This window comes from Diachasma alloeum, unplaced genomic scaffold (assembly GCF_001412515.2).
Source record: "Diachasma alloeum isolate Michigan unplaced genomic scaffold, Dall2.0 Dall_scaffold_00368, whole genome shotgun sequence".
Classification (NCBI taxonomy): domain Eukaryota; kingdom Metazoa; phylum Arthropoda; class Insecta; order Hymenoptera; family Braconidae; genus Diachasma; species Diachasma alloeum.
Genome location: NW_021680507.1, coordinates 707,274 through 732,703, shown reverse-complemented (window position 1 = coordinate 732,703; position 25,430 = coordinate 707,274). Strand labels below are relative to the sequence as shown.

Sequence of the window (25,430 nt, the reverse complement as noted above, 5' to 3'; positions counted from 1 at the left end):
TCATCATTCGTTGCTGACTGTTTTGCACACTTGCAGATTCTCGTATCACACGAGGACGGTCTATTTCTGCCCAGAATGTTCTTCACAGAGTTGGATTAAAAATTTCTTTATTTATTTCTAAATGAATGAAGCATTTCAGTAGCGAAGCGGTAAACCGGGTTAAACCGATTTTGACTATTGGTCAGTGTTTGACGAATAGCTCGAAATCTAAAAGAGATAGAAAATTTTTGTCATAACCTTTTTTATAGAGCCAATTAAATTTAGTCATTAACGACTATTTACAAAAAATTACAGGCGGCTGTATCTTCGATACGTCCATGGTCTTTCCTTCTTTTCCGAATTTCCTGCAAACTCCTTGAATTCTCTCGAAATGTCTAGAATTTTCTAGAATTCCGATAGAGGGCGCTGCACATAAGGACCGTTTCCCAAAATAACCCCCATATTGAAACCGTAGACGTATCCACGTCAAAAGAAAGAAGAAAATGAATGAATTGCAATATAATACACTACACTGAGAGAAAAATATAATTCTTCTGACTATATTCCATCACCATCGAATTATAGTCAAAAAGTCGTCATTTTGTCGCGTGCAAAATGATTCAAATTTCGGCTGGTCCGCGTACCCCGAACGTCCGTGTATGGTGGCCTTTAAATGATCTGCTAATCCCTCCTCTGTTCGGATTCTATCATACTTGGGGGAACAAATGTACTATTGTTCTCATCATTTTCTTCATCTCGTTCGCATCTGGTCGAAATTTGACCCTTGTGACCCTTGCGACCAATAGTTGACCCTTGCGGCCCTTGAATGTCTTTCCCCTGGATCGCCCTCCATCCCCGCCTTATACGTGTCACGTGGTCGTCACCCCACATGACAAATTGCTGTTCTGTCGGCACTGTTGCCGCAATTGAAGAGTAATCCACGAATACCGTCACAAAGGTAATAAAACCTCATGTTTAATCTAAAAACATAATTAAGACTGGTGGAGGAGTGATGTGACAAGACTTTAAACCGTTTGTTTCCCCATTCTGATAAGAAGGAAAAATTTTTTTTCCGTGTAATGATGATGATGTTGCAGAGTGTCTCAACGTTATCAAGATATCACATAGGATAGGAGTGGCACAGTTGAATTCAAACTCTGACACCGGTATTTATTAAATAACTACTTAATTAATTAATTTAATGAAAATCAAAGGGTAGAAATAAAAACTAAATTCATAAATTTTAATTCGGAGTTGAGAAAAACCTATCGCATTCGTTAGAAAATTCTATTAAACTTTCTATTAGTTTTTGGCTGATTTTATTGACATGCTCAATAGAAAACATTCAAGAGAAAAAGTCAACAAAATCGATTTTTCTGTATAACTTATTCTTTTCATACATTTCCTATAGAATTTGCTCGACTCAAATTTTCCGAGTTTTTTTCATTCTATTTTTGTTTTCTTCTCATCAAGAAAATGAAACGAAAAAACTTAGAAAATTTGAGCCGAGGACATTCGATAGAAAAAATCTCAATAGAATAAGTTACACAAAAAAATTGAATTCTGTTGACTTTTTCTACTGAATATTTTCTATTGAACATTACAATAGAATCGGCCAAAAACTAATAGAACATTTCAATAGAAATTCAATAGAATTTCCTAACGAATTCGGTAGATTTTTCTATTAAATTTTTTCGTCCGTGAATTATCATCAATCAATATTCATAATTAATTATGTTGTTATCATTAGTACCGATTAACAGCAATTAATCATCACTAATTGACCAATGTTAATCAATTAATTAGTTGACTAGTCAGTTGGTCATTTAATTGTTGAATTAATGAGAATTATATAAATGCGAAAAAGCAATTGATTCAAATTAATTCGTAGTAATATAAATAATTAATCATGGTTAATTAGTGAATAATTGATTATTAATTAGACTTCACCTTCCCAGAATACCAAAAAAATCCGGTTACATGAGTATTTCAAAGATAAAACACTTGTCATGAATGAAACGAGTTACGTGAGCAAAATTTTTTTCAGTATGAGTTCATCATAGGAAAACTATCAAGCGATCAATCGAAACGTCTCATTGTTAGTTCTGCATAAAAATGTGGAAAGTGAGTTTCCTCATGCTCCTCGCAGCAACATCCGTGTTATCGGCACCAGAACTTCAACTGGTTCATGTTGTAAGTGATAATTTTGATGGAATAAGTGGAATAGTCCGTGGATTTAAGGTATTTCGTGTGATAAGTCAAGATCATGAAAAATCATTGCAAAATTCATGGGGGATATATCTGAGCTTGCCGCCTCGCGGGGAATTTTTTCGAATTTTTTCTCCATCTCGGTCTCAAGAAAAAAAATTAATTTTGGATGGTTTCGTGACTACTCAGGCTGTACGGCCCGGGTTACCTCAATTTCAATCAGGGAAAGTTTAATATCTCTCAAAAATATAATGAAGTATTGAAAATAAAATTGAAAGTAATATAGAAATAGAATAAAAGTATTGCTGGATTTCGTGATAAAGTTATTTGAAAAATGATACGAGAAATTATGAGTTTCGGGATTCTATCCGTCGAGGCTCACGTGGCAACAATGTCTTCACCGTAAGTGGCGCGCAATTCAAATGTCAATATAATCGCTGGAACATCAAAAAATGGAAAAATTCGTGGCGGAATTATCAGAGTATTCTGCATCATGGGCAATTTTTTCGAATTTTTTCTCCATCTCGGTCTCGAGAAAAAAAATGAATTTTGGATGGTTTTGTGACTCCTCAGGTTGTACGGCCCGGGTTATCTCAATTTCAATCAGGGAAAGTTTAATATCTCTCAAAAATATAATGAAGTATTGAAAATAAAATTGAAAGTAATATAGAAATAGAATAAAAGTATTGCTGGATTTCGTGATAAAGTTATTTGAAAAATGATACGGGAAATTATGAGTTTCGGGAATTCTATCCGTCGAGGCTCACGTGGCAACAATGCCTTCACCGTGAGTGGCGTGCAATTCAAATGTCAATATAATCGCTGGAACATCAAAAAATGGAAAAATTCGTGGCGGAATTATCAGAGTATTCTGCATCATGGGGAACTTTTTCGAATTTTTTCTCGATCTCGGTCTCGAGAAAAAAAATGAATTTTGGATGGTTTTGTGACTCCTCAGGCTGTACGGCCCGGGTTACCTCAGTTTCAATCAGGGAAAGTTTAATATCTCCCAAAAAAATTATGTACTATTGAAAAAAAAAATAGTGAGCGATAAATCAAATATTGCCTGAAAGTACGCGTGAGTTCCTGAATTTTTCTGGAATTCGTGATAAAGTTATTTTAAAAAATTATACGGGAAATTATGAGTTTCGGGAAAAATTCTATCCGTTGAGGCTCACGCAAAGAGGATTGACTAAAGATCCTCTTTGGGCTCACGTGTGGCAACTACGCCTGCACTATGAGTGGCGCGCAATTCGAATTTCAATATAATCATTGGAGCATCACGGGAAAGGTATAGGTTAGACCATGGAGCTGAGAGAGAGAAAAAACTGTCCACAGGTTTACCAACTCAAAAAAATCATAGGAATGATCCATGCGGCATTGCCATGTCTCTGATGCATTTTAATATTGTTTGAATAATTAGAAAAACACCGAATAAAAATAATTTGACACTCGTAAGCGATGTGAAAAATTGAATTAATCTGGTTAAAAAAATTGATATTCGAGGAATGTTGAAATGCGCTCTGAAGTGGCTACTTGAAAATTGAAAATTTTCGCGTTCAGAGATTGAATCAGCGCTCGGGAACAGTGAGACTCCCCTTCAGTTTTGCCCCCTGGAGACAGACGAAATACCTTAACCGTTTGAAATATCCGGATTTGATTCAATTTGATCATTTGCATAATTCAACGCAGGTATTCTCGCATAAATTTTATGCCCCCGTGGAAACTACCAATGGCACCATATTCCCTGGAATACTGGATTATCAACATTTCCTGGAGCAAGCAGTTGACATGGATAATGTATGTTTTTTTTAGAAGAACAAGATTTTGGATTTTGTTTTTTGAAAATATCTTGGTAATGAGTAGATTCATGACAAAATGTGAAAAAAACAAAATTGTGGAGAATTCAATTTCCAACAGAAAATGTAGAATAATATTTTTTGATAAATGTTTAGTTTTGGTAGGTATTTGAGAATTAATAAAGTGAAAATTTCGAATTTTTTGGGAAAGATAAAAATTTTTCCACAAGTGGGGGGTCTAGACATAAATGTCGGAAGACATTTTTAGTTGTAAAAAAATTCATTTTCATCAGCAAATGTATTTTGTTTATAAATACGTTCATACTTCTCATGATAAACAAATATCAAAATATTATAATCTTGAAGATGTAACGAAAAATATTAAAATTGTTTTTTTTTTGTATTTTACATTTAGAAAATATCTTGGTGGTGATGAGAAAGTTTTTTTTTTTAATTTTGAAGATATTGAAATTTTCAACAGAATTTTTCAAATTTTCCAACTTTGCCAGAAATGTCAAGACGTTTCTTAATAGAAAATTGAATAAATAAATTTATTGTATAAATTAATTGAATTTCCAAGAATATTTTGATATTGCACACTCTCGTCACAAAAAATTATCAAAATCCTTATAGTTGTCAAGATATTTAACACAAAGTCAAAATTCCAAATATTTTCAAAATTATTCTCGATAAATATACCGACTACCATTGACCTTTGCAGAAAGCAAAAATGGACATGTTCAATTTAGGCGTATTTCTCCGTCAAAAATACGACCCCTTCCTCGGTAAGATCTACCACCCCGATTTTATGCAAATGCGGACAACTGAGTACGTGTTATCAATGATATCTGGGATGCTCGTTAATGCTGGACTGTGGCCGCCGGCTGAAGTGCAAAAGTGGAAGCAAGACCTCGACTGGCAGCCGATACCCACTGGTATATTCACATTATTTATTATTTCTTCTTTATTCATTACAGACTCAAGGCCAGAGTGCAATTACAGGGTCCAATAATTGCAGAATATTTTATAAAGCAAATTTACACTTATGTACATAACATACGACAAGTGGAAAATTGCTCTTGCATTGCATATAGTATAGTTATTGTTGCTAATAAATTAGCGATATGCTTCCGAATGGCCATTTTGCACATAATTGACTTCTATCATGTATAATTCATTGTTTATTTCATTTTATTAAATTGACTAAGATTTCTTTTCAACTAATTTTGTCAGATTTTCAACTTAGTTGAATGTTATCATCATCATTATTCTTATTATCCCTTTCTTCTATACAACCGATTGTCTTTTTTACAGTTCTATCTCTCCCCTCAGCCCTTCGATAAAATGTTAATAGAAAAATTTTATTTACACATGCTTGAATGAATTTGAAACGTCACATTTGAAGAAACCATCAGTAAGCTCACTTTCAGGGGAATTCATGAAGAATTCGAAATTTTCAACAATCATCATGAAAATCAAATCAACCAAAATAGCTATCGTAATCATCTTTTAACTTGGACTTAATGGCATTAAAACAAACATTTTAAGCTATGATTGAATTCATGTGAAGCATGATATTCAACGATATCGCCGGAATTCTGATTTTCAAAAAATAAAAAATTTTTGCAAATTTTCGAATAAATCAAAATAACGATTATTACTATCGCCTTCATCTTCGAACTCGGTGAAAGGGACATCCAAACAAATTTTTTAAGCCATCATTCAATCAATTCAGAACATTTTTTTTAGTTATCGTGAGACAACCGATTTTCGAAAAAATGGTAAAATTAAAAAATCTAATGGATGAATTGAATGTTAATTAATGGAAGGATTAAAATTTAATTAATCAATGTTAAAATTTAACTAATGGAGGCCCTCGGTTTCACCTCGGCCCTCCAACTTCACACTCGAGACAATTCCGTCGCACTCACATCGAAATATACTATTATTTACTATTATTAATCACAAAACGAACAGAATGAATCGATTGCTCTCCTTCCATTTCAGAATATGAACCTGCAGAGAGAGATACATTACTAATGGGCTATCTTTGCCCGACATTCAAAGCTGAGGAGGAAGAATTGAACGGTAATTTCTCATCAGTTAAAGCCGGGCACGAGGAGTTCTTTAAATACATAAATTCACATTATGAAAAGGAGCTGAAAACACCTTGGGAGATAGCCATGTTGTATTCGTGTCTTGAAACGATCGTAAGTGCACACCTTATCATTTACTGAATGACAGGAACAATTATGAATAAAATTATTCTATTACTTACAAAATAAGTTGACTATACTCAGCAATTTTTACATTATTATTTACCCTAGTTGGTCACTATATGGGATCTTGCGACTTGCTCATCTCCCCGGGGATTCCCCGCCGCGTCATTTAGTCTCGCACGTTGCCGAATTCACTCTCCACTGCCGGGCGCGTTTAGCGAGTTTCCGGCAACGTCGCACAACGGGCATTTTCACTGAACTTGGGAAACAATTATTCATCTGTTATTATTATTTTACTCAATTTCCCACTTGAAAAAATTTAATATAAAAATCTGGCGAATTCGATAGAAAATTTGAATCTATTGAATTTCCATTGAACTTTCTATTAGTTTTTGGTCGATTCCACTCAACAATTCCACAGCTAATCTGCACGTTTTTTCGTCAATAAGAATATTCAACGGAAAATATTGTATAGAAAAAATCAATAGAATTTGTTTTTTCTATTCAGATCCTTTCTGCAGAAAATTCCTGGGCTGAAGTCTTATAAATTTTATTGTTCTTCTTTTTCTTAATGAAAAAAGAAGAATAATACAGCAGAAAAAACTTAGAAAATTCATATTGTGAAATTCCGATAGAAAATGTCAATAGAAAGATGAAATTCTGCTGATTTTTTCCTGTAAAATGGTGTCTACCTGACATTTGTCATTAAAAAAAAATTAATAAAATTACGAAATTCTTCAGTTGAATCGGCCAAAAACTAATAGAATTATCAACAGAAATCAAATAGAATTTTCTAACGAATTCGGTAGATTTTTCTGCTGAGTCTTTCCTAGGATTTTTCGCGTGATTTCTTCGCCGATTAGTTAATTAATTAATTCAGTAGCGAAGTGGTAAAGCGGTTTAAGTCGATTTTGATTATCGGCCAGTTTTTAGTGAATATCTCGGAACTTAAGGGAGATAGCTAAATTTTCATTACGACCTTTTTTGTAGCACTCAATTTTCTCTAGAAAAAAGGTTATTACAAAAATTCCATTATCTCCTTTAGATTCGGAGATATTTTTCAAAAACTCAACTAAGAGATAAGTCGACTTAAACCACTTTACCACTTCGCTACTGAATTAATCAAGTGAATCATTCATTCCTTATATTTTTTTAATCATTCTTATATCAGGCAGCTCAGAATGTCACACTCCCTCCCTGGGCGAGCCACATCTTCCCCAACGGTGAAATGGAGAACGTAACTCTCGCAGCTTATGAGACCCTCTCAAAGACTCGTCTCCAAAAGACACTGAACGGTGGTCCATTATTGAAGAAAATTCTCAACGACTCACTGGCGCATCAGAACCGCAATGGGACGAGTAAATTGAAATTGTTGATGTACAGTGGGGAGGACAGAAACGTCATGGCATTGCTGCAGAATTTGGGGGCCTGGACACCTCACATTCTGAAGCAAGGAGCTTCAATCATCTTTGAAGTTCACAGAGACTCGAACTCGCCTGAATATACAATCAAGGTGAATCCTTTTTTTTTGTTTCCGAATGGAAGCTTTGTAATCGTTCAAATTTAAGCTTTGGATTTTTTGTGTTATATCGACCCAGAATGATTCAAAAAGTCCGATAATGCAATTTTTAGACGGTGTCCGTACAGTTTTTCTTCAATTGCTCACTAATGAATGGACAGAATTCAATCCTTTTTTTTCAAATGTAGGTATTGTTGAGCCCTGTCGATCGCCATTAATTAAAATTCAATTCATCGATCAGTTTTTTAATTTTCGAATTTTTTCCGAAATCGGTTGTCCTATGATAACTAAAAAAATGTCATGAATTGATTGAATGATGGCTTAAAAATTTGGTTTCGATGTCCTTTTGACCGAGTTCGAAGATGAAAGCGATAGCAATAATCGTTATTTTGATTTATTTGAAAATTTGCAATTTTTGTATTTTTTGAACATCAGAATTCCGGGGATATCTTTGAATATCATGCTTCAAATGAATTCAATCATAGCTTAAAATGTCTGTTTTAATGCCATTAAGTCGAAGTTAAAAGATGAGTACGATAGCTATATTGATTGATTTGATTTCTATGATGATTGTTGAAAATTTCGAATTTTTCATGAATTTCCCTGAAAGTGAGCTCTCTGACGGTTTCTTCAAATGTGATATTTCAAATTCATTCAAGTATGTGTAAATAAAATTTTTCTATTAACATTTTATCGAAGGGCTGAGGGGAGAGATAGAACTGTAAAAAAGACAATCGGTTGTATAGAAGAAAGGGATAATGAGAATAATGACGATGATATCATTCAACTAAGTGGAAAATCTCACATTAGTTGAAAAGAAATCTTATTCAATTTAATAAAATAAAATAATAAATAAATGATAAACAATGATTAACAATATCGTTTGTGTTCTCTTTTGCAGATGTCCTATCTCACTGACGTTGACTCCTACAAACTGGTTCCCCTCAAGTTGAATGATTGCGGAGAATACTGTCCATTAACCAAATTCGGTAGTATTCTGAAGGATATTCTTCCGACGGACGAAAAATTCATCTGTCATCAGAAACAAGTCCTTCCGACACAACCACCAACATCATCGCCCAACGATAATTCAGCGTCGAGATTGTCATTCGTGATTAGTGTCCCTGCGATACTAATGGGTCTGCTCTTGACTTAAATTGGATAATTATCTTCGACTCTTTTCCTGGTTTCCTACGCATCCGTGATGTGGAAATGATGGGAATAAATCACTCGATGATCGTCTTCCGATTATTTTTCGTGATTGCAAGGAGGAAAAAAGAAAAATTCAGGGAATTCTCAGTAGTAATACCACGAGACCTCCAAAATTATCGGATATTTCCCGATTGTTTTGTTGCGTAACAACGAGAGGGAGAAGTTTTGCAGATTAAAATCACGAGTGCGCAACGCGAGGGATTTTTGTGCAAAACTTATCCCGATGGTTGATACGCAGGAAAACATGAGGGAAATGTTCGATTAATTTTGGAGGTCGAGTGGTATTCAACGGATTATTTTTGGTAATTGGATCCTTCCCAAACCGACTCATTTTGACTTTCTTGATGACTTTCTTTCATTCCAGAGGATAATATTTGACAGTTATTTGGTTAGAGAAACAATTGCGGAGCTAGAGGGAAATTATCAAAAGCTAGGGGGAAACAACCGCTGTAATTTTAATTGGGGATTACTTCATGTTATTGAATACTGAACTCTGATTGGCCCAGGGAAGGCCAGATCCGATTACCAAAAATAATCTAATTAGTACTTAGTCGTGATTAAGAGGAGTTACAATTTAATTATACAAATTTATAATGAGTTATAATAATACGAATGAATAGAGATTATTCACAATTATGTAATCAACTAATTTACCTTATGTTAACGTAATTTAATCAGTAATTGAAGTAGTTTTCAATTTTCAATTCTATTTCCATGATTTATTCAAATTTCATATTGTTCTGGAAATCGAATCTTCAAATTACGAAAGAGATTCTTCAGAAATAACACTTTCAACTGAGGGAATTTAATAATTTAAAAAGACAAAAAGTCAAATAAATTGATGGAATTTTCTAATATTTAAAATTTAGTCGTTATAAAGAGAATTTACAAATTAATTATACAAATTGGTAGCGAATTATTACAATATGAATGAATAAAGTTTATTCACAATTATGTAGTCAACTAATTTACCTTACATTAAAGTAATTTAATCAGTAATTAAAGTATTTTTCAGTTTCCCATTCCATTCTTGTAATTTGTTCTAATTTCAAATTGTTTTGGAAATAGAATCTTCAAATTACGAAAGAGACTCTTCAGAAATGAAACTTTGAACTGATGGAATTCAATAATTTAAAAATACAAGAAGTCAAATAAATTCATGGAATTTTATAATATTAAAAATTTAGTCGTTTTAAAGAGCATTTACAAATTAATTATACAAATTGGTAGAGAATTATACCAATATAAATGAATAAAGATTATTCACAATTATGTAATCAGCTGATTTACCTTAAATTAACGTCATTTAATCAGTTATTCAAGTATTTTTCAGTTTTTTTGTTCAGTCTTAATTGAGAAATCGCCCATTGATGAATTGAATCAATTCCATTTCCGTAATTTATTTAAATTTGATTCCTTTCTTTCAACTGAGTCTTCAGATTGCAAAAGAGATTCTCCAGGAATAAAACTTTCCATGTACAAACTTCAAGATTTTTAGTAACAAAATTGTTCATATGGATCTCCCACGAGTTTAATAATTTCTCTGCTGGCTTAACGATCCCCACATGAAAAAAATCTAGGGATGGCTGCGCGGGGTCCGAGTTCATGATGCTGCGGTATTTTTCCAATGTCATGTAGAGAGTGTCCAGGATGAGACACATTTTCGATTGACTTGACACGATGAATGGGGATTCCTCTAGTGTTGAATCTTCGTCGGATAGTTTTGATAAGGACTGGAAGAGGTAGGAGATTATTTCTTCACAAATTGGTCGACAGTTGCAAAGCTCGAGGGTTGTTCTCAAGTGGTGATACCTTTTTACACCCTGAAACAATGAGAAAAATGAAAATTAATAGGAGAAAAACCATTGATTTCAATTTGATTTAGATAAAATATCTTCGCACATTAATTTCTGAATTTCCCAAATCATTAATTTTTAATTATGTCAAAAACTTGGAGATTAGAGAAAAATGAGGTCCAAATTTTTGTAAATAATTTAATTCTACACGAACATATATCTCTGTATTTTCTTCTAAACGTGAGAAGTTCCTGATATATTTTTCAAAATAATGCAATAAAAATTGAGACCTTCTGGTGGAAATTAGAAAACATTGAAAATTAATTCCTAAATATCTCCACAACTAGGTTTTGAGAAAAATACCAAATGAACAATTTATTCTATCTAAATAAAGAATTATTACATATTAATAAACTCATTCTATTTATTGTTAATCTCTATATATTATAAAATACCAAATAATCGACTTCTGGTGATAAAAATTTGGTACTCGAAGTTAAAATCCTACAATCAAGGATCACAAGGGTCAAAATAAGGATCACGAGGGCCCAATTAATGGTCATGAGGGTCAGAATGAGGGTCATAAGAGTCAGATTAAGGGTCACATAAGTCAGTATGAGGGTCACAAGGTTCAGAATCAGGGCCTTGAAGGTGAGAATAAGCGTCATGAGGGTCAAATTAAAGTTCACCGGAGTCAGATTAAGGGTCATGAGGGTCAGAATGAGGGTCATAAGGTTCAGAATAAGAGTCACGAGGGTTAGAATAAGGGTCACAAGTTTCAAAATCAGGGTCATGGGAGTCAGAATAAGGGTCACCGGGGTCAGAAAGAGGGTCATAAGGTTCAGAATCAGGGTCATGAGGGGTAGAATAAGGGTCACAAGTTTCAAAATAAGGGTCACGAAGGTCAGAATAAGGGTCATGAGGGTCGCAAGGTCCAGAAGCTGGGTCATGAAGGTTAGAATAAGGGTGATAAGGGTCAGAATAAGGGTTACAAGGTTCAAAATCAGGGCCTCAGGGCCATGAGGGTCAGAATAAGGGTCACCGGGGTCAGATTACGGCCCATGAGGGTCCATTAAGGGTCACAGGGGTCAGATTAAGGGTCATATGGGTCAGAACAAAGATGATGGGGGTCAAATGGGGGTTGGCGAGCGAAGTGAGCAGGGGACGTTGCTCCCTACTCTAATGCTATTATATTATTAGAACATTTCACAGAATGATTTGACCCCATAAGTCAAATTTTAAAAAATCACCCCGTAATTGGCCTTCTGCCATTAAGTCTTGACACATAAATAAATGAATGAATAAATAACTAAACAAATCACTTACCACGTGACTCTCCCCGGCATTCCTCTCGAAGACATTGACCACAGTCTGCACCGAGCACTTAACAAAGAAGTCCAAATACCCAGGATACTTGTACTCCTCCACAGCAACAGTATCAATAAATCCCAAAATCTCCTTGACCGCCCTCTGCACAATGCCGCCCTCCCTCCAGCAATACTCAACCGAGTCCTCAGCCTCCAGAGCCCTCAGTGCGTTCCTGACGATGCTCAAGGCAACCGAAATGACGGGCAAATCCTGGAGAATTCCAGACAACTCCACCGACGAGATGGCCTCGTCCTCCTCTTCCTCGATCTCCTGCACAAACTCACAGACTTCCTGGAGAACATCTTCAAGACCTGGAGGCAATGGCTCCGCGTCGCCCTCGAGACCGCTGTCCTTGGTGGAGTCATTCCACTCATAAGACCCCCCGAAACTCATGTCTGGGGTCATCTGACTCGCCTCTTCGTCACTGTCAGGGATCACTGTCTTCCTCGGATAATCCTGGGGTAAATCCCGATTGTCGGAGGCCCAGGTTCTGCTGGGGGATTCAGAGAGGACAACTGCACTGTCATTTTCCTCTAATTTCCTTCTTTTCACTTGACTTTGTGAGGATTCAGAGTTTTCCTGAGGCTTCCCCTGCCCTGAAGACGAGGATTTCTTCGGGTTCTCGTGCTCCCCAGGTCCTTTTGGCTTCTGGAAGCCTGCTGACACCTCCTGATCCGTCTTCTCCAGAACAATCGTGTTCTTGGCTCGATTTCCTGAAGATTCCGAGTCCTTCAGGTGTTCGTTTCCCCGTGAAGACGAGGATTCCTTCGGTTTCTCGTGTTCCCCAGATCCTTTTCGAGATTCCTGAGCACCTGGGGGCACCTCCAGGATCATCGTGAGGGTGGGGGGCAGGAGGGAAGGCTGTCTAGTCTCCGTAGATGACCCCCTTGGAACCTCCACCTGGGATGTGAGCCTCGGGGGCGTGTCTTCTTCGATCTCCACGAGGGCCTTGAGGATCCTCTTCACCTCGGTGATTGGGACAAGTGGGGAGGCTGTCATCAGGGACTTCGCCCAGACGATGGCGTTGATGAACTGGAGATGGGTCTGGCAGCTGTTCAAGGACGTCAGGAGGGGCGCTGGGGGGAGCTGCGGGAAGTGAGGGGTCAGAGGGGAGGTGCAGTGGGGACAGTGGGGGCAGCCGAAGGTTGAGGAGGAGGAAGGGTGCAAGCCTCGCCAGAGGTCGTAGATCGTGGGGGAGGAGGGGGATGCTGGAAATTAAGGGGTCCGAGGGGTTAGATGAGAGAATAGGAAAATGGGATCGGAAAATTGTTGTTAGTTTTTCTTGGGGTTTTCAGTTTCAGGCATCACGTAGGAATAGAAAATACCATGGAGAATTCGAACATTTCCTGTAGGATTTTTCAAATAGGATTTGCTAGAGGATTTCTTATGGGATTCTCTATCAGGTTTTTTTTATTGGATTTCGAACAGGATGTCTTATAAGATTTCATATGAAATTTAGGGTCATAAGGGCCAGAATGGGGGCCAAAACAGTCATAAGGATCATATAGGGTACGTGGAAGTAATATGGGGTTCATGTGGAGACATTTGGGGGTTATACAGAGGTCATAGGCGGCCCATATGAGGGTCAGATGAAGGTCATATGAGGATCAAAAAACCTTCATATGACCCCCATATAATCCCTCTATATGACCTCTATATGACCTCCATATAACCTCCATATAACCCCTATATGACCCTCATATTACCCTTACACTTCTGACCCTCATTGTGACCCTTACGACCCACTCAATTTTATAGGAAATTCTGTTCAGAATCTCAGATAAAAAACCTGATAAGGAATCCTACAGGAAATCTTATCTGGAAAATCCTATAGACAATGTTCGAATTCGCCATAGGATTTCCTACGGGAAATTCTGTAGCATATGCTATAGGAAATTCTATAGGATTTTTTCATACGTGATAAATTAGTCGAATTTGTTAGAAAATTCTATAAAATTTCTATTGAACTGTTCTATTAGTTTTTGGCCGATTCTATTGCAATGTTCAATAGAAAATATTCAGTAGAAAAAGTCAATAGAATTCAATTTTTCTATACAACTTATTCTATTGAGATATTTCCTATAGAATTTCCTCGGCTCCAATTTTCTAAGTTTTTTTGTCGGATTTTCTTGATGAGAAGAAAATGAAAATAGAATGAAAAAAAATTAAAAAATTCGAGTCGAGCAAATTCTATGGAAAATATATGAAAAGAATAAGTTATATATAAAAATCGAATTCTGTTGACTTTTTCTATTAAATGTTTTCTACTGAACATGTCAATAGAATCAGCCAAAAACTAATAGAAAGTTTGATAGAAATTCGATGAAATTTTCTCACGAATTCGATACCTAGGTTTTTCTATTAAATTTTTTCGTGCGTGAAAGGTTGCTTCGTCAGGAAATGTCGCCAACTCACGTATGAAAAAATTCAATAGAAAACCTAGTGGATTCGCTAAAAAATTCTGATGGAATTCTATAGGAGTTCTAATTGTATTTTACATGTTTTTTTCGCTGATTCTATTTCAGATTTGATAGAAGTCAATATATTTTGAATTTCTGTTCGAATTTTTCTATTAGATTTATTGGACACAAATTTTCCAAGTTTTTTCCACTGAATTGTGTTTTGTTTTTTTAGGCCGAGTGGTGTGCCGTAAGAAAAAGTTTCTGGCAAGAATTTTTTTTCGCGTTGGGAATGGGCTGTACTCACTCGGGAAATCCTTCTCAGATTGCTTCTGCTTCTTGGTGACTTCATCGAGCTTCTCGAGAAGCTGCTGGTAGATGGACGGTCCAAAATTCTTCCGACTATTCATGTTCAGTTTTGATTAATTTAGGTTGCAATTGAAATCTGGTGATTCGCACGTCAATCTTTGGGATTTATCGAGGTTTTTGTCCCTTCAATTTGCAGTATTTTTTGTCTAGTTACATGACATCAACTATTTGATGATATTTTCGGATCAACTGGGGATAATTCTACCAATTTAAGTCAAATTCATCCACCGATTGAATTCGAATCGTTCAATTCTTTGTTGTTCTTTGTCAGCATGTGATTTCTTGGAAGAAATCTTCGTCTGAAGTTGCATCAATGGTTTGAATTACTCAGTGAATTGTGACTAACTTCACTCTTCACCACTTCACAACATCAATATAGGGATATTTCATTTTTTCAAAGAAGAAATTCAAATGGATTGATTGGTCTACAAGAAGCTATATGAGAAATTCTTAAATTTTATTATTTCGTTCAATCATTTCGTGCAATCACCGCAGTAATTTGATTGATCAAAAGACGCAAATGCGATGATGGTGTTGACGGAACAGAGTTGGGATGTCATTCAAGGTCATCTTCGCATTTTGAATTACTCATTTCACATTCTTTTTTCATAAAAAAGACCAATTTGAAGTTTTATTTTGAATGTGTGATTGCTTCCATACCTTCACGAGGGTTTTAATTAGCAGGAAAAAATGATTTGAAATGATAATAACAAAACAAACAATAATTAAATTATGAAATAGTTGAATGCAGCCGAAAACCCTAATTTCTGGACGACTGGGCCATATTCTTGTTAAATTATCAAATGTCGATCAATAGAAAAATAATTGATCACATGATTATGCACGAATAATATCATTGAAAGTGAAATAATCAGTACAGTGTTCATTTTATTTATGAAATATTCAATGCAAGTTGAAATCGTCCAGAAATTTGTCTGTTTACCTTAGACTATTAGACATAAATTATGGAAAGATAAAAACAAAACTGAATTAAAATCCTTATTGGGTATATTGGGGTTTTTATTTTTAGGGAAATTTTTTTAGTGTAAACATTTTTAAGTAGATCGTTTGAGTTGTAAGAATTTGCATTAAAAAACTAGTGGAATTTTTTTTATGACAATTTGTGAACAAATAGTATTTTTTTATTATTTCCAGTCAATTCTCAATTCTTTATTATTCAGGCCTCAGGCTGATCGCCCACCGAGCCCACAAAACCAATTCAGTCAATCATCACTCTTTCAAACGGGAGCCAATCAACTCCGAATGAAGACTGTCCACCCCCAAAAATCAATGAATATAACGATCTTTCATCCTCGCCTGAGGACCATGCTTCACTTGAACATTCCGAATTTATTATTTTTTATTTAAAAAAAAACACTTGAAGATATCTTGAAATTGACATAATTCTATATGAACTGTCGAATAAAAGAAGAAAAGAATTGAATGAAAAATCTCTATTTTCATGAGAAAATTTGTCGAATTTTTTTTTTTGACAATGTGTGAAAAAATAGTATTTCCTTATTATTTACAATTCTCAATTCTTTATTATCCAGGCCTCAGGCTGATCGCCCACCGAACCCACAAAAATAATTCAGTCAATCATCACTTTTTCAAACAGAAGCCAATCAAGTCCGAATGAAGACTGTCCACCCCCAAAAATCAATGAATATAACGATCTTTCATCCTCGCCTGAGGACCATGCTTCACTTGAACATTCCGAATTTATTATTTTTTATTAAAAAAAAAACATTTGAAGATATCTTGAAATTGACATAATTCTATATGAACTGTCGAATAAAAGAAGAAAAGAATTGAATGAAAAATCTCTATTTTCATGAGAAAATTTGTCGAATTTTTTTTTTTGACAATGTGTGAAAAAATAGTATTTCCTTATTATTTACAATTCTCAATTCTTTATTCACAAAACCAATTCAGTCAATGATCACTCTTTCAAACGGGAGCCAATCAAGTCCGAATGAAGACTCCAAAAACCCCACCTCCACCCCAAAAATCAATGAATATAACGATCTTTCATCCTCGCCTCTCGTCGAACATTCTTCCCCCTGAGGACCATGTCATGACAGGGCGACTTGTGAACATCCTCAGTGGCTTCGTCATCGGCAGCCCTGATCTGCGCCAGGAACATCCTGCGCGGTCGCTCCGACAGGTTCAAATAAGACCCGTGCAGCAGGAGATACGAGAAAATAACGATCTCTCCCTTTTTAGCGGTCACTGGGGTGGCCTTGTCCAGGGGGTACCTCTCGGGATCCACGTAAAAGGTGGTTCCATTCTGCTCGTCGTGAGCTGTGTGAGGGGTCAGAGGCCCCAGCTTGTGACTTCCTGGGTAGACGGCGAGCCCCCCGTTCTCGGGGGTCGTGTCGTCCAGGTGGAGAAACACCGCGAGCATTGAGTGGTTCTTGAAGGGAAAGTACGGGTAGTCCTGGTGCATCAGGTAGGGAGCGCCTGTCTCGGGGGGTTTCAGGTGGGCCTTTGTGTGGTGCAGGAGAATGTCGGGGGTCTCCATTATGTCTTCGAGGGCGTCCAGGAGCTTCGGGTGCAGCAAGAGGCGGGTGAAGACTGCGCTGTGCAGCTGGAGGGCGTGAACTGCCTTCACCTGGGGGATTTCAGTTGTTTTTATTGCTTTCAGAGGGCTTTGAGGACATGGACTATCTCAGGGAAATCTACACGGAGAGAAATATTCAGTAGCAATACCACTAGTGCTTCAAAATTATCGGATATTTTCCGATAGATTCGTTGCCTACGAACGATTGTGTCAAATTTTGCAGGTTTAAAATCTCGAGTGCGAAGCACGAGGGATTTTTCTGCAAAATTTGACACGCTCGTTCCTAGGCTGGGAAGCTTGAGGAAAATATCCGATTAATTTTGAAGCACGAGTGGTATTTGACGGATTATTTTTCCACTCGGATTTATTTACAACCCACTCTTTGTTTATCTGTCACACAGAATATTAAACGTGAAATGCGTTGAAAGATGAGAAACATTTGAAAAACTGCTAGTGAATTTCCGTCGGAAATTTTTTAGAAATTTCCGAAATAAAACTGTTTGACAGCCGCAAATACGGCGCTCTGACTGGCTGAAATCCGAGTGAGAAAAATAATCAGTAAAAATTATGGAACAATTCACGTGATCCGCGGTGGGGAATCGTTTTCCGGAAATTTTTATGGGAACGGAAGAGAAGAAATCTGAAACGTTCAGTAAATTTTCAGGTTCATCACCGAACAAAGTACGAAATTGTCACGTGATTTTTTCCGAAGAAGTAAAATTTACAGAAACTTGCCGACTTATTGTGCCTCCAAAATCAAAAATTCTTGAACGTTCAACAATTTTTGTGAAGCTGGTGAGTTATTTCTACGTTCCCACGTATGAAAAAATTCTATGAAAAACCTAGTGAATTGGCTAGAAAATTCTATTGGAATTGTATGGGATTTCTAGAAGATTTCTATTGGAATTCTATTGAAAAAATCGATTTATTTTTTGCTCTGATTCTATTGGATATTCAATAAGAAAAAGTCAATAGATTTCAAATTTCTGTTAGAATTTTTCTCTCAGATTTTTTCTATTAGAATTATTGGGCACAAGTTTTTTCCACTGGATTTTGTTTTGTTTTGTATTACAGAATGCGAGTGGAAAAGTTTAGAAAATTGATGCCTAAGCATTCTTATAGAAAAAATCTCAAGAGAAAATTCCACACAGAAATTCGAAATCTATTGACTTTTTCTTATCGAATAGACTAGCGCAAGAAACAAATACAATTTTCCAATAGAATTCCTACAGATTTCCAACAGAATTTCCTGCCGAATTCCCTAGGTTTTCTATTGAATTTTTTCACGCATGCCGTTCCGTAAAATTGCTCAATCGTTGGGGAAAAATTACGGAACGACTCGTTGTCCCCGCAGCGGTGAGTCATTAGACGAGTGGTTAATTTTTACGGAACAAATCGTAGAATTTACGTGGTAATTTGTACAATTTCAATTCAAAATTGAACTCTAGGTGAATTTCCCTATTTTTGAAAGTCAAATAAACGGGAATATTGTAGCTACAGACAGTTTGGAAAAAAATATAGAGATGTTCATTTTTCCATACAACTCTTTTTATTAGGATTATTTCTATCAGACATCGCTACAATCATTAATTTCAAATCAAGTTGAATTTTGCATTAGTTAATTGTTAAAATTACCCAATATTTATTAAATTATTAAATTGATCATCAATTAAGTATTCAAATTCCGAATTATTTTATCAATCAATAATTGAATTCGGAAGATTGACGATTATTTGGCTCTTCGAAAAATCTTTTTAAGAAATTTAGAATTATTTAATCAATAGTCAATTGACAATACCATATTGTTAATTATTTAATTCGTAGTCAGTTGAAAAATTTAGACCATCAATTATTTTATTATTTTTCAAATTTCAATAAAGTTAAGTGAACCTTAATTATTTTAAGGTGCAACTTACCTCAATATTAATAATATAATCATTGATCTCGATCTGATTTCAATAAGAATTCCTAAGCAAGAATGTTCTGAGTTTTTTCTTGGTCTTTGTTATGAGAAACAAATAAAAATAAAACGGAAAGAACTCCAAAAAATTGTGCCTCAAAATTTCTGTAGAAAAATGAGAATCTATTGACCTTTTTCAAGCAATTTTTCAAACAAAATGACGGGAAAGTTGAATAGTCCTCGACAGAATTTTTTCAGAAAGTAAATAGAATGTGTTTAATAGAAGTCCAATAGAATTTCTATAGACTTCCAGCAGAAATTCAATAAAATTTCCAAAAGAAAGCGCTAGGTTTTTCTATAAACATGAATTAGAGTATTAATTACCGTATAATCTCTATTTTGCGCCAATTTCTTCATGTCAGTTCCACCCCACGAGCTCTCCAGCTCCGCCACATGTTCCCTCTGCTTCCGCGCGAAAATATCGTCATAAGCATCGGAAATCTCCTGGAACTCTTTGGGACTCAGAACATTCGACAGCTTCACGAACCCATTGTCTTCGTAGAATTTCTTCTGCGCGGGGGTGAGGAACTTCAGGACCATTTCAGGTTCCTTATTATTGAACTGAGTAAATCACTGATACTGTTTTCTCGCGGGAGCAAAACCAACTGACGAGTTTCAATGCCAAGAAGATTTTAAATGCTGCTATCATTCACGGAATTATCAATTCTTGACCCCAAACATTTTTTACGAAATCTCTAATATCATGGTGAGCATTATAATTATGCAAGTCAACAGCATTTGTGGAATTATTTGTTCTCGAGTGATCGATTGAATTTTCAACATTTCCATGACGCAAATTTGGGTCAATGGAGAGTGGGGCAGAATGGATTATTTTGTTGTTGGTTGTGAGTCGAAATTGAGTCCGTGGTTTTGAAAATTTAGAGGCGTTTGAGGGGATTGTTGTGAATTTTAAAATGAGATAAAAACTGTTGGTGTTTTATTGGGAATTCAAAAGGATGACAAGCATATAATTTTTACTATTACTGATTTATCTCGGTAATGAGTGGTTTTAGGACCAAATATGAAAAAATCATTTTTGTTTGAAATTTAATTCTCCACAAAAAATGTTCTTCAACAATTTTCTGTAAATCCACTCATTTTCGAGATTTTCACATAATTCTCATGGCAGATCTGAAAAAACTCAACAGTAAAAAATAAAAAAGGCTACTATTTCATTAAAAAATGTTAAAACATTCTTTGTAGAGAATTGTGTTCCAGAAGAATGTATCATTCTCGACATAAACCCTTGATAATTCAAAACAATAAAAACTGGTATTAAAAATCAAAATTGTAATCCAAAATTTATTGAGCGGATTTTTGGGAATTTATTTTTTTTAAGGGTAATTTGTATTTTAATTACAAGACATAAAATTTGTTGCCGTTTTACTATTAATTTAGAACATTAATAACCATATAAAACTATAAAAATTCAGTAACCGTAAAATTATCTCATAAATGATAGGATTTAACTAAAAATATCAAAGCACAATTTCTTTGGAACTTTAATTCTCTACAAAAAAAAATCAATTCAATTTTTTTCTCTAAATCCACTCATTCTCAAGCCATTTGCATAATCCTTATGTTAGATTAGAAAAAACTCAATAGTAACAAATGTAGAGTTCTCTATTAATGAGAGGTTTTAAGAAAAAGTATCAAAACATAATTTTGTTGGAAATTGTTTTGCGACAAAAAAATTCTGACATTTTCCTCTAATTCCACTCATTCCCGATGAATTTATGTAATCTTCATGTTAAATTAACAAAAAAACTCAATAGTAACAAATGAAAATGTCTGCCATGTTCATTTCTCCTATTAAAAACAAAAGTTTTATCAAGAAATTCCAGGACATTTAAAAAAGAAATTACATTCTCCGCAGGAAACGTTGTATTCCCAAAATGAACGCATAACAAGACAAAATGAAAAACCCCCTCAATTAAAAATCAAACATCTTCTCCATCAATTAAAAAAATACCCGGAAAAAACTGCATTAAATCTCTTTTTTCATTTTTCTAAAAACATTTTATTAGTTCTACTTCCTTCAATGTCCACAATGTCCACAAAGCAGACGCATCAATCAGTACGTCAAAAAAAAAATAATATGTTCAATCAACTTCAATCACTATTCCTTAAAACAAAGAAAAGTCTTAGTTCTCAGATATTTCAATAGCTCGAGAATTCTATTTAACAAATCTATCACGAGAGATTGCATCGACAGTGGGAATTTTTTACAGTCCTACAAATTACTTTCAGTAATAATCCAGTGTTATCTCTGGTACTTGAACCCCTTGACGACTTCCCTCGACTGGTACCAGAGGTAGGGGGCGACGATCTCCTGTTTCTCCTCGGCTATTTCCTCCGGCCGGTCCTTCGGGTTGTCGTAGTAAGGCCTGACAACACTGGAGCACTGACAGTCCTCGACGATCTCCTTGTGGTGGAGTCTTATGCAGAAACTTGAGGTCTGGCTGTTCGGGGAGTAGTGGGGCTTGGGGAGGAAAAAATCGGATTTTGGGTTCGAGTCGCTCTTCTGCAGGAGCACGAAGGTGTTCGTGGGACCCAGAGGAACTGTCATGGCTTCCTGGAACTCCTGACACTCGATTACAGTTCTGAAAAAATATAATTAGGGGATAGAAAGGTTTTGAGCTCCAAAAAATTGCGGATTTCTAAGGTTTATGACGATACTTTCGCATGAAACAGATTGATTGATTGATTGCAATTATTGTATGTACATTATGTTGTCCAAAATAAAATAATAAAGTCATACAGCAAGAATCAAGCAGAGGCCATAAATAGCTAAAGTAGAACAATAGGAAAATGCGTACACTGAGAGAAAAACAAACAAGTCTTGTTTGAGCCAACAAAATCGCGAGTTGAAAATTCAAAAAAAAAGAAATTGTCTGATTCGAATTTGAAAGTTTCAAACATGAATAATTGTTCTACTTTCGATATTTCAATGACTTTGATGACATTTCAATTGATGATACTGTGGTATAGTACTGTGACATGAAAAAATAGACGAAGAGAATAGTGAATTGAGAATTCAAAAAAGAGAACCCATTCGAAAGCAAATTTCTAATTCATTCGCAACAATAACTACTCATTTATTAAAAATTGAAAGTAAAATTGAAAGTAAATGAATAAAGCAGGTATCACTGCACTATTCGCCATCATCGACAAATAATGTAATTAAACCAGTTAATTTTTATTTTTAAGTACTTAACAAAAATGTATCATACACGCTATGAGTTCCATTATTGGCTAACGCTGTCGGACTCTTTATAAATAAAAAAAATAAAAAATGAAAAAAATAAAATAAATGAGTAAATGAATGAATGAATGAATAAATAAACGAATCAATGAATAAATAAATGCATCAACGAATAAATTAATGAATGAATGAATAAATAAATAGATTAATTAAATCATCAAATACCTCATCAACGTCAGCAGAGGTTTCCTATACGAATGCTGATACTCCATATGCCTCCGACTGCTCAAAATATTTCCTGGGATCTCCACCCTGACCAAGAACTTCGGAGATATCGTGGTGGCCCCAATGACGATCACCACCTCCTTAACATCGCACCCCCCGAGGTGCAGTTGCTCAGTCAACTCCCCCGAGATGCTCTCCAGGGCACTAAAAAGGTTCCTCGTGAACCCATAATTCCTGTCATTAGGCTTGAACCTCGTCTGGAGCTGCACCAGTGAGTCACACGAGAATGGAATCTGCTGCTTCTGGTACAGAACATACTTCATCAACTCGGTGATGATCTTCGCGCACGAATCACTGGTCAATTGTTCCTCGAGCTCGACGAGGATTGGAACTTCCTTGCACTTTGTCCTCCCGAACATTTTCACTGCATGAATTCACTTGTCCCTTTTATTTTGGAAAAAAATTTCCTTCAATTTTCCTCGGGGAAATCCACTTTAGAACTGTTTTGTCATGGGAAATTGATAGATCGCGTTAGTATTATTGGTAGAATGATGATTTCTGGTGATTATTGAGGGGATTATTTGATTTTTCAAGGTAATTAGAGAGTGGTTAGGGATTGGGAGTTACTTCTGATGAAAATAGAAGGATTAATTTGCTCGTTTTATTTTATTTTGTTGATTTATTATCAAAGTTTAACGTTCTTCATGTGTTTAGAACTGTTTTTTGCAGGGAATTGAGAGATCAAATGGCTATTTATTAGTTTAATGATGATTTCTTGGGATTATTTATAGAATTGTTTGATTTTTCGAGGTAATTAGAGAGTGGTTAGGGATTGGGAGGTACTTCTGATGTAAATAGAAGGATTAATTTCCTTATTTTTTTTTATTTTATTGATTTATTATCGAAGTTAGACCGTCCTCACGTGTTTAGAATAGTTTTTTGTGGGGAATTGATAGATCTGATGATTATTTCTTGTTTTAATGATGATTTCCTGTGATTATTAACAAGATTCTTCGATTTTTCGAGGTAATTAGAGAGTGGTTAGGGATTGGAAGTGACTTCTGATGGAAATGGAAGGATTAATTTGCTCGTTTTATTTTATTTTGTTGATTTATCATCAAAGTTTAACGTTCCTCATGTGTTTAGCACTGTTTTTTGTAGGGAATTGATAGATCAAATGGCTATTTATTAGTTTAATGATGATTTCTTGGGATTATTGATAAAATTGTTTGATTTTTCGAGGTAATTAGGGAGTGATTAGGGATTGAGAGTGACTTCTGATGGGAATGAAAGGATTAATAAAAATGAAAGAACGTTAAGAATATTTTTAATTGTTATAATAAGAATATTTTAATGTTAATTTAAGAATATTTTAATGAAAACATATTACTTCACTCGTACTTTATTTTTGTTGCTATTTATTAGTTTAAGAATGATTTCTTCTGATTATTCGCAGAATTATTTGATTTTTCGAGGTAATTGAAGAGGTTTTAAGAAATAGGAGTAGCTTTTAATGAGAAGTGAAGAGATTAATTCACTGATCCTTCATCTTTGTTGGTAATTATTAGTTTAATGATGATTTTTTGTGATTATTGACAGGATTCTTTGATTTTTCGAGGTAATTAGAGAGTGATTAGGGATTGGAAGTGACTTCTGATGGAAATGGAACGATTAATTCACTCGTTTTTTCTATTTTGTTAATTTACTATCAAAGTTTACCCTTCCCCACGTGCTTAGAACTGTTTTTCCATGGGGATTGATAGATCTGATGACTACTTATTAGGTTAATGATGATTTCTGGTGATTATTGACGGAATTAGTTGATTTTTCGAGGTAATTGAAGGGTTTTTAAGAATTAGGAGTGGCTTTTAATGGGAAATGAAGGGATTAATCCACTCGTCATTCATATTTTGTTAATTAATTATCGAAGTTTAACCTTTACTCACGTGTCCCAGGGAATTCCTTCGAGAAAATCGACTGTAGACCTGTTTTTTCATGAAGAACTAATAATTCTGATCACTTTATTGGTACAAATCATGATTTCTAATGATTATTGACGGGATTACTTGACTTTTTGAAGTAATTAGAGAGGGATTGGGAGTTATGAGTCACTCCGAGTGACTTTTCGTGGGAAATGAAAGGGTTGAGGATTCTCTAAGGGAGGTGGAGCCACTTGAGTCGTCAATGCGGGTGGAAGGCGAAATAGATCCGATCAATTAGCTCCTCATGTATAGATATTCCAAATTTTTATTTTTTTCCTCATTGAAGTAGTTTTGAAGAAAATTGCGAGCTAATAAAAAACATTTGCTAGCTAGTACTTTTTTAAAATAAATTTTTGAAAAATCACCCCTGAAAAAAAAGGCGTTATCCCCCCTATTTCATTATTTCCAAAAAATTTTATCACATGTAGTATGTATAGAACATTGGGGTCTAGGAGTCTCCCCTGGTTCAAAACCATCTTTAGAGGTCTTAGCACGCCATTTCTCGACCCACTCTTTCATTTGAGCCAAAAAAAACATTCATATCTTGTCTGACATCTCTGCTACAAATTCTGGTCATCAACTCTGGTTTTCAGTTGAAATTGGAATTGTTAATTTACACAATAATAG

General features: G+C 35.2%; 4 protein-coding genes across 7 annotated transcripts; 1 reads left to right on the top strand and 3 right to left on the bottom strand.

The window, feature by feature from the left end:
- Positions 1 to 1,050: 1,050 nt before the first annotated feature.
- On the top strand, positions 1,051 to 9,068 carry LOC107041584 (venom acid phosphatase Acph-1). Its single transcript, XM_015262192.2, has 7 exons — positions 1,051 to 1,145; positions 2,027 to 2,172; positions 3,880 to 3,987; positions 4,708 to 4,921; positions 5,994 to 6,196; positions 7,377 to 7,718; positions 8,626 to 9,068. The coding sequence occupies exons 2-7, from the start codon at positions 2,095 to 2,097 to the stop codon at positions 8,878 to 8,880; spliced, it is 1,200 nt and encodes a 399-aa protein (XP_015117678.1). The 5' UTR covers positions 1,051 to 1,145; positions 2,027 to 2,094; the 3' UTR covers positions 8,881 to 9,068.
- A 1,271-nt stretch (positions 9,069 to 10,339) lies between these two features.
- LOC107041540 lies at positions 10,340 to 14,909 on the bottom strand. Its single transcript, XM_015262134.1, has 3 exons — positions 14,807 to 14,909; positions 12,059 to 13,308; positions 10,340 to 10,759 (listed from the first exon to the last, which is right to left on the bottom strand). The coding sequence occupies exons 1-3, from the start codon at positions 14,907 to 14,909 to the stop codon at positions 10,340 to 10,342; spliced, it is 1,773 nt and encodes a 590-aa protein (XP_015117620.1).
- Positions 14,910 to 15,988: 1,079 nt separating this feature from the next.
- LOC107041549 (phytanoyl-CoA dioxygenase, peroxisomal) lies at positions 15,989 to 19,998 on the bottom strand. The gene is made up of 2 exons (XM_015262146.1): positions 19,716 to 19,998; positions 15,989 to 17,482 (listed from the first exon to the last, which is right to left on the bottom strand). Exons 1-2 carry the CDS (start codon positions 19,929 to 19,931, stop codon positions 16,880 to 16,882), a joined length of 819 nt encoding a protein of 272 aa, XP_015117632.1. The 5' UTR covers positions 19,932 to 19,998; the 3' UTR covers positions 15,989 to 16,879.
- Positions 19,999 to 21,071: 1,073 nt separating this feature from the next.
- Positions 21,072 to 24,950, bottom strand: LOC107041550 (MAD2L1-binding protein). Of its 4 annotated transcripts, none has more exons than XM_015262148.2 (3): positions 24,758 to 24,950; positions 22,822 to 23,321; positions 21,072 to 21,994 (listed from the first exon to the last, which is right to left on the bottom strand). In XM_015262148.2, the coding sequence occupies exons 2-3, from the start codon at positions 23,238 to 23,240 to the stop codon at positions 21,655 to 21,657; spliced, it is 759 nt and encodes a 252-aa protein (XP_015117634.1). In that variant the 5' UTR covers positions 23,241 to 23,321; positions 24,758 to 24,950; the 3' UTR covers positions 21,072 to 21,654. The 4 variants fall into 4 exon arrangements, with proteins under 4 accessions (XP_015117634.1, XP_015117636.1, XP_015117633.1 ...); XM_015262150.2 differs by having other exon boundaries at positions 22,822 to 23,265; XM_015262147.2 differs by having other exon boundaries at positions 24,768 to 24,950.
- Between the last annotated feature and the right edge of the window lie 480 nt (positions 24,951 to 25,430).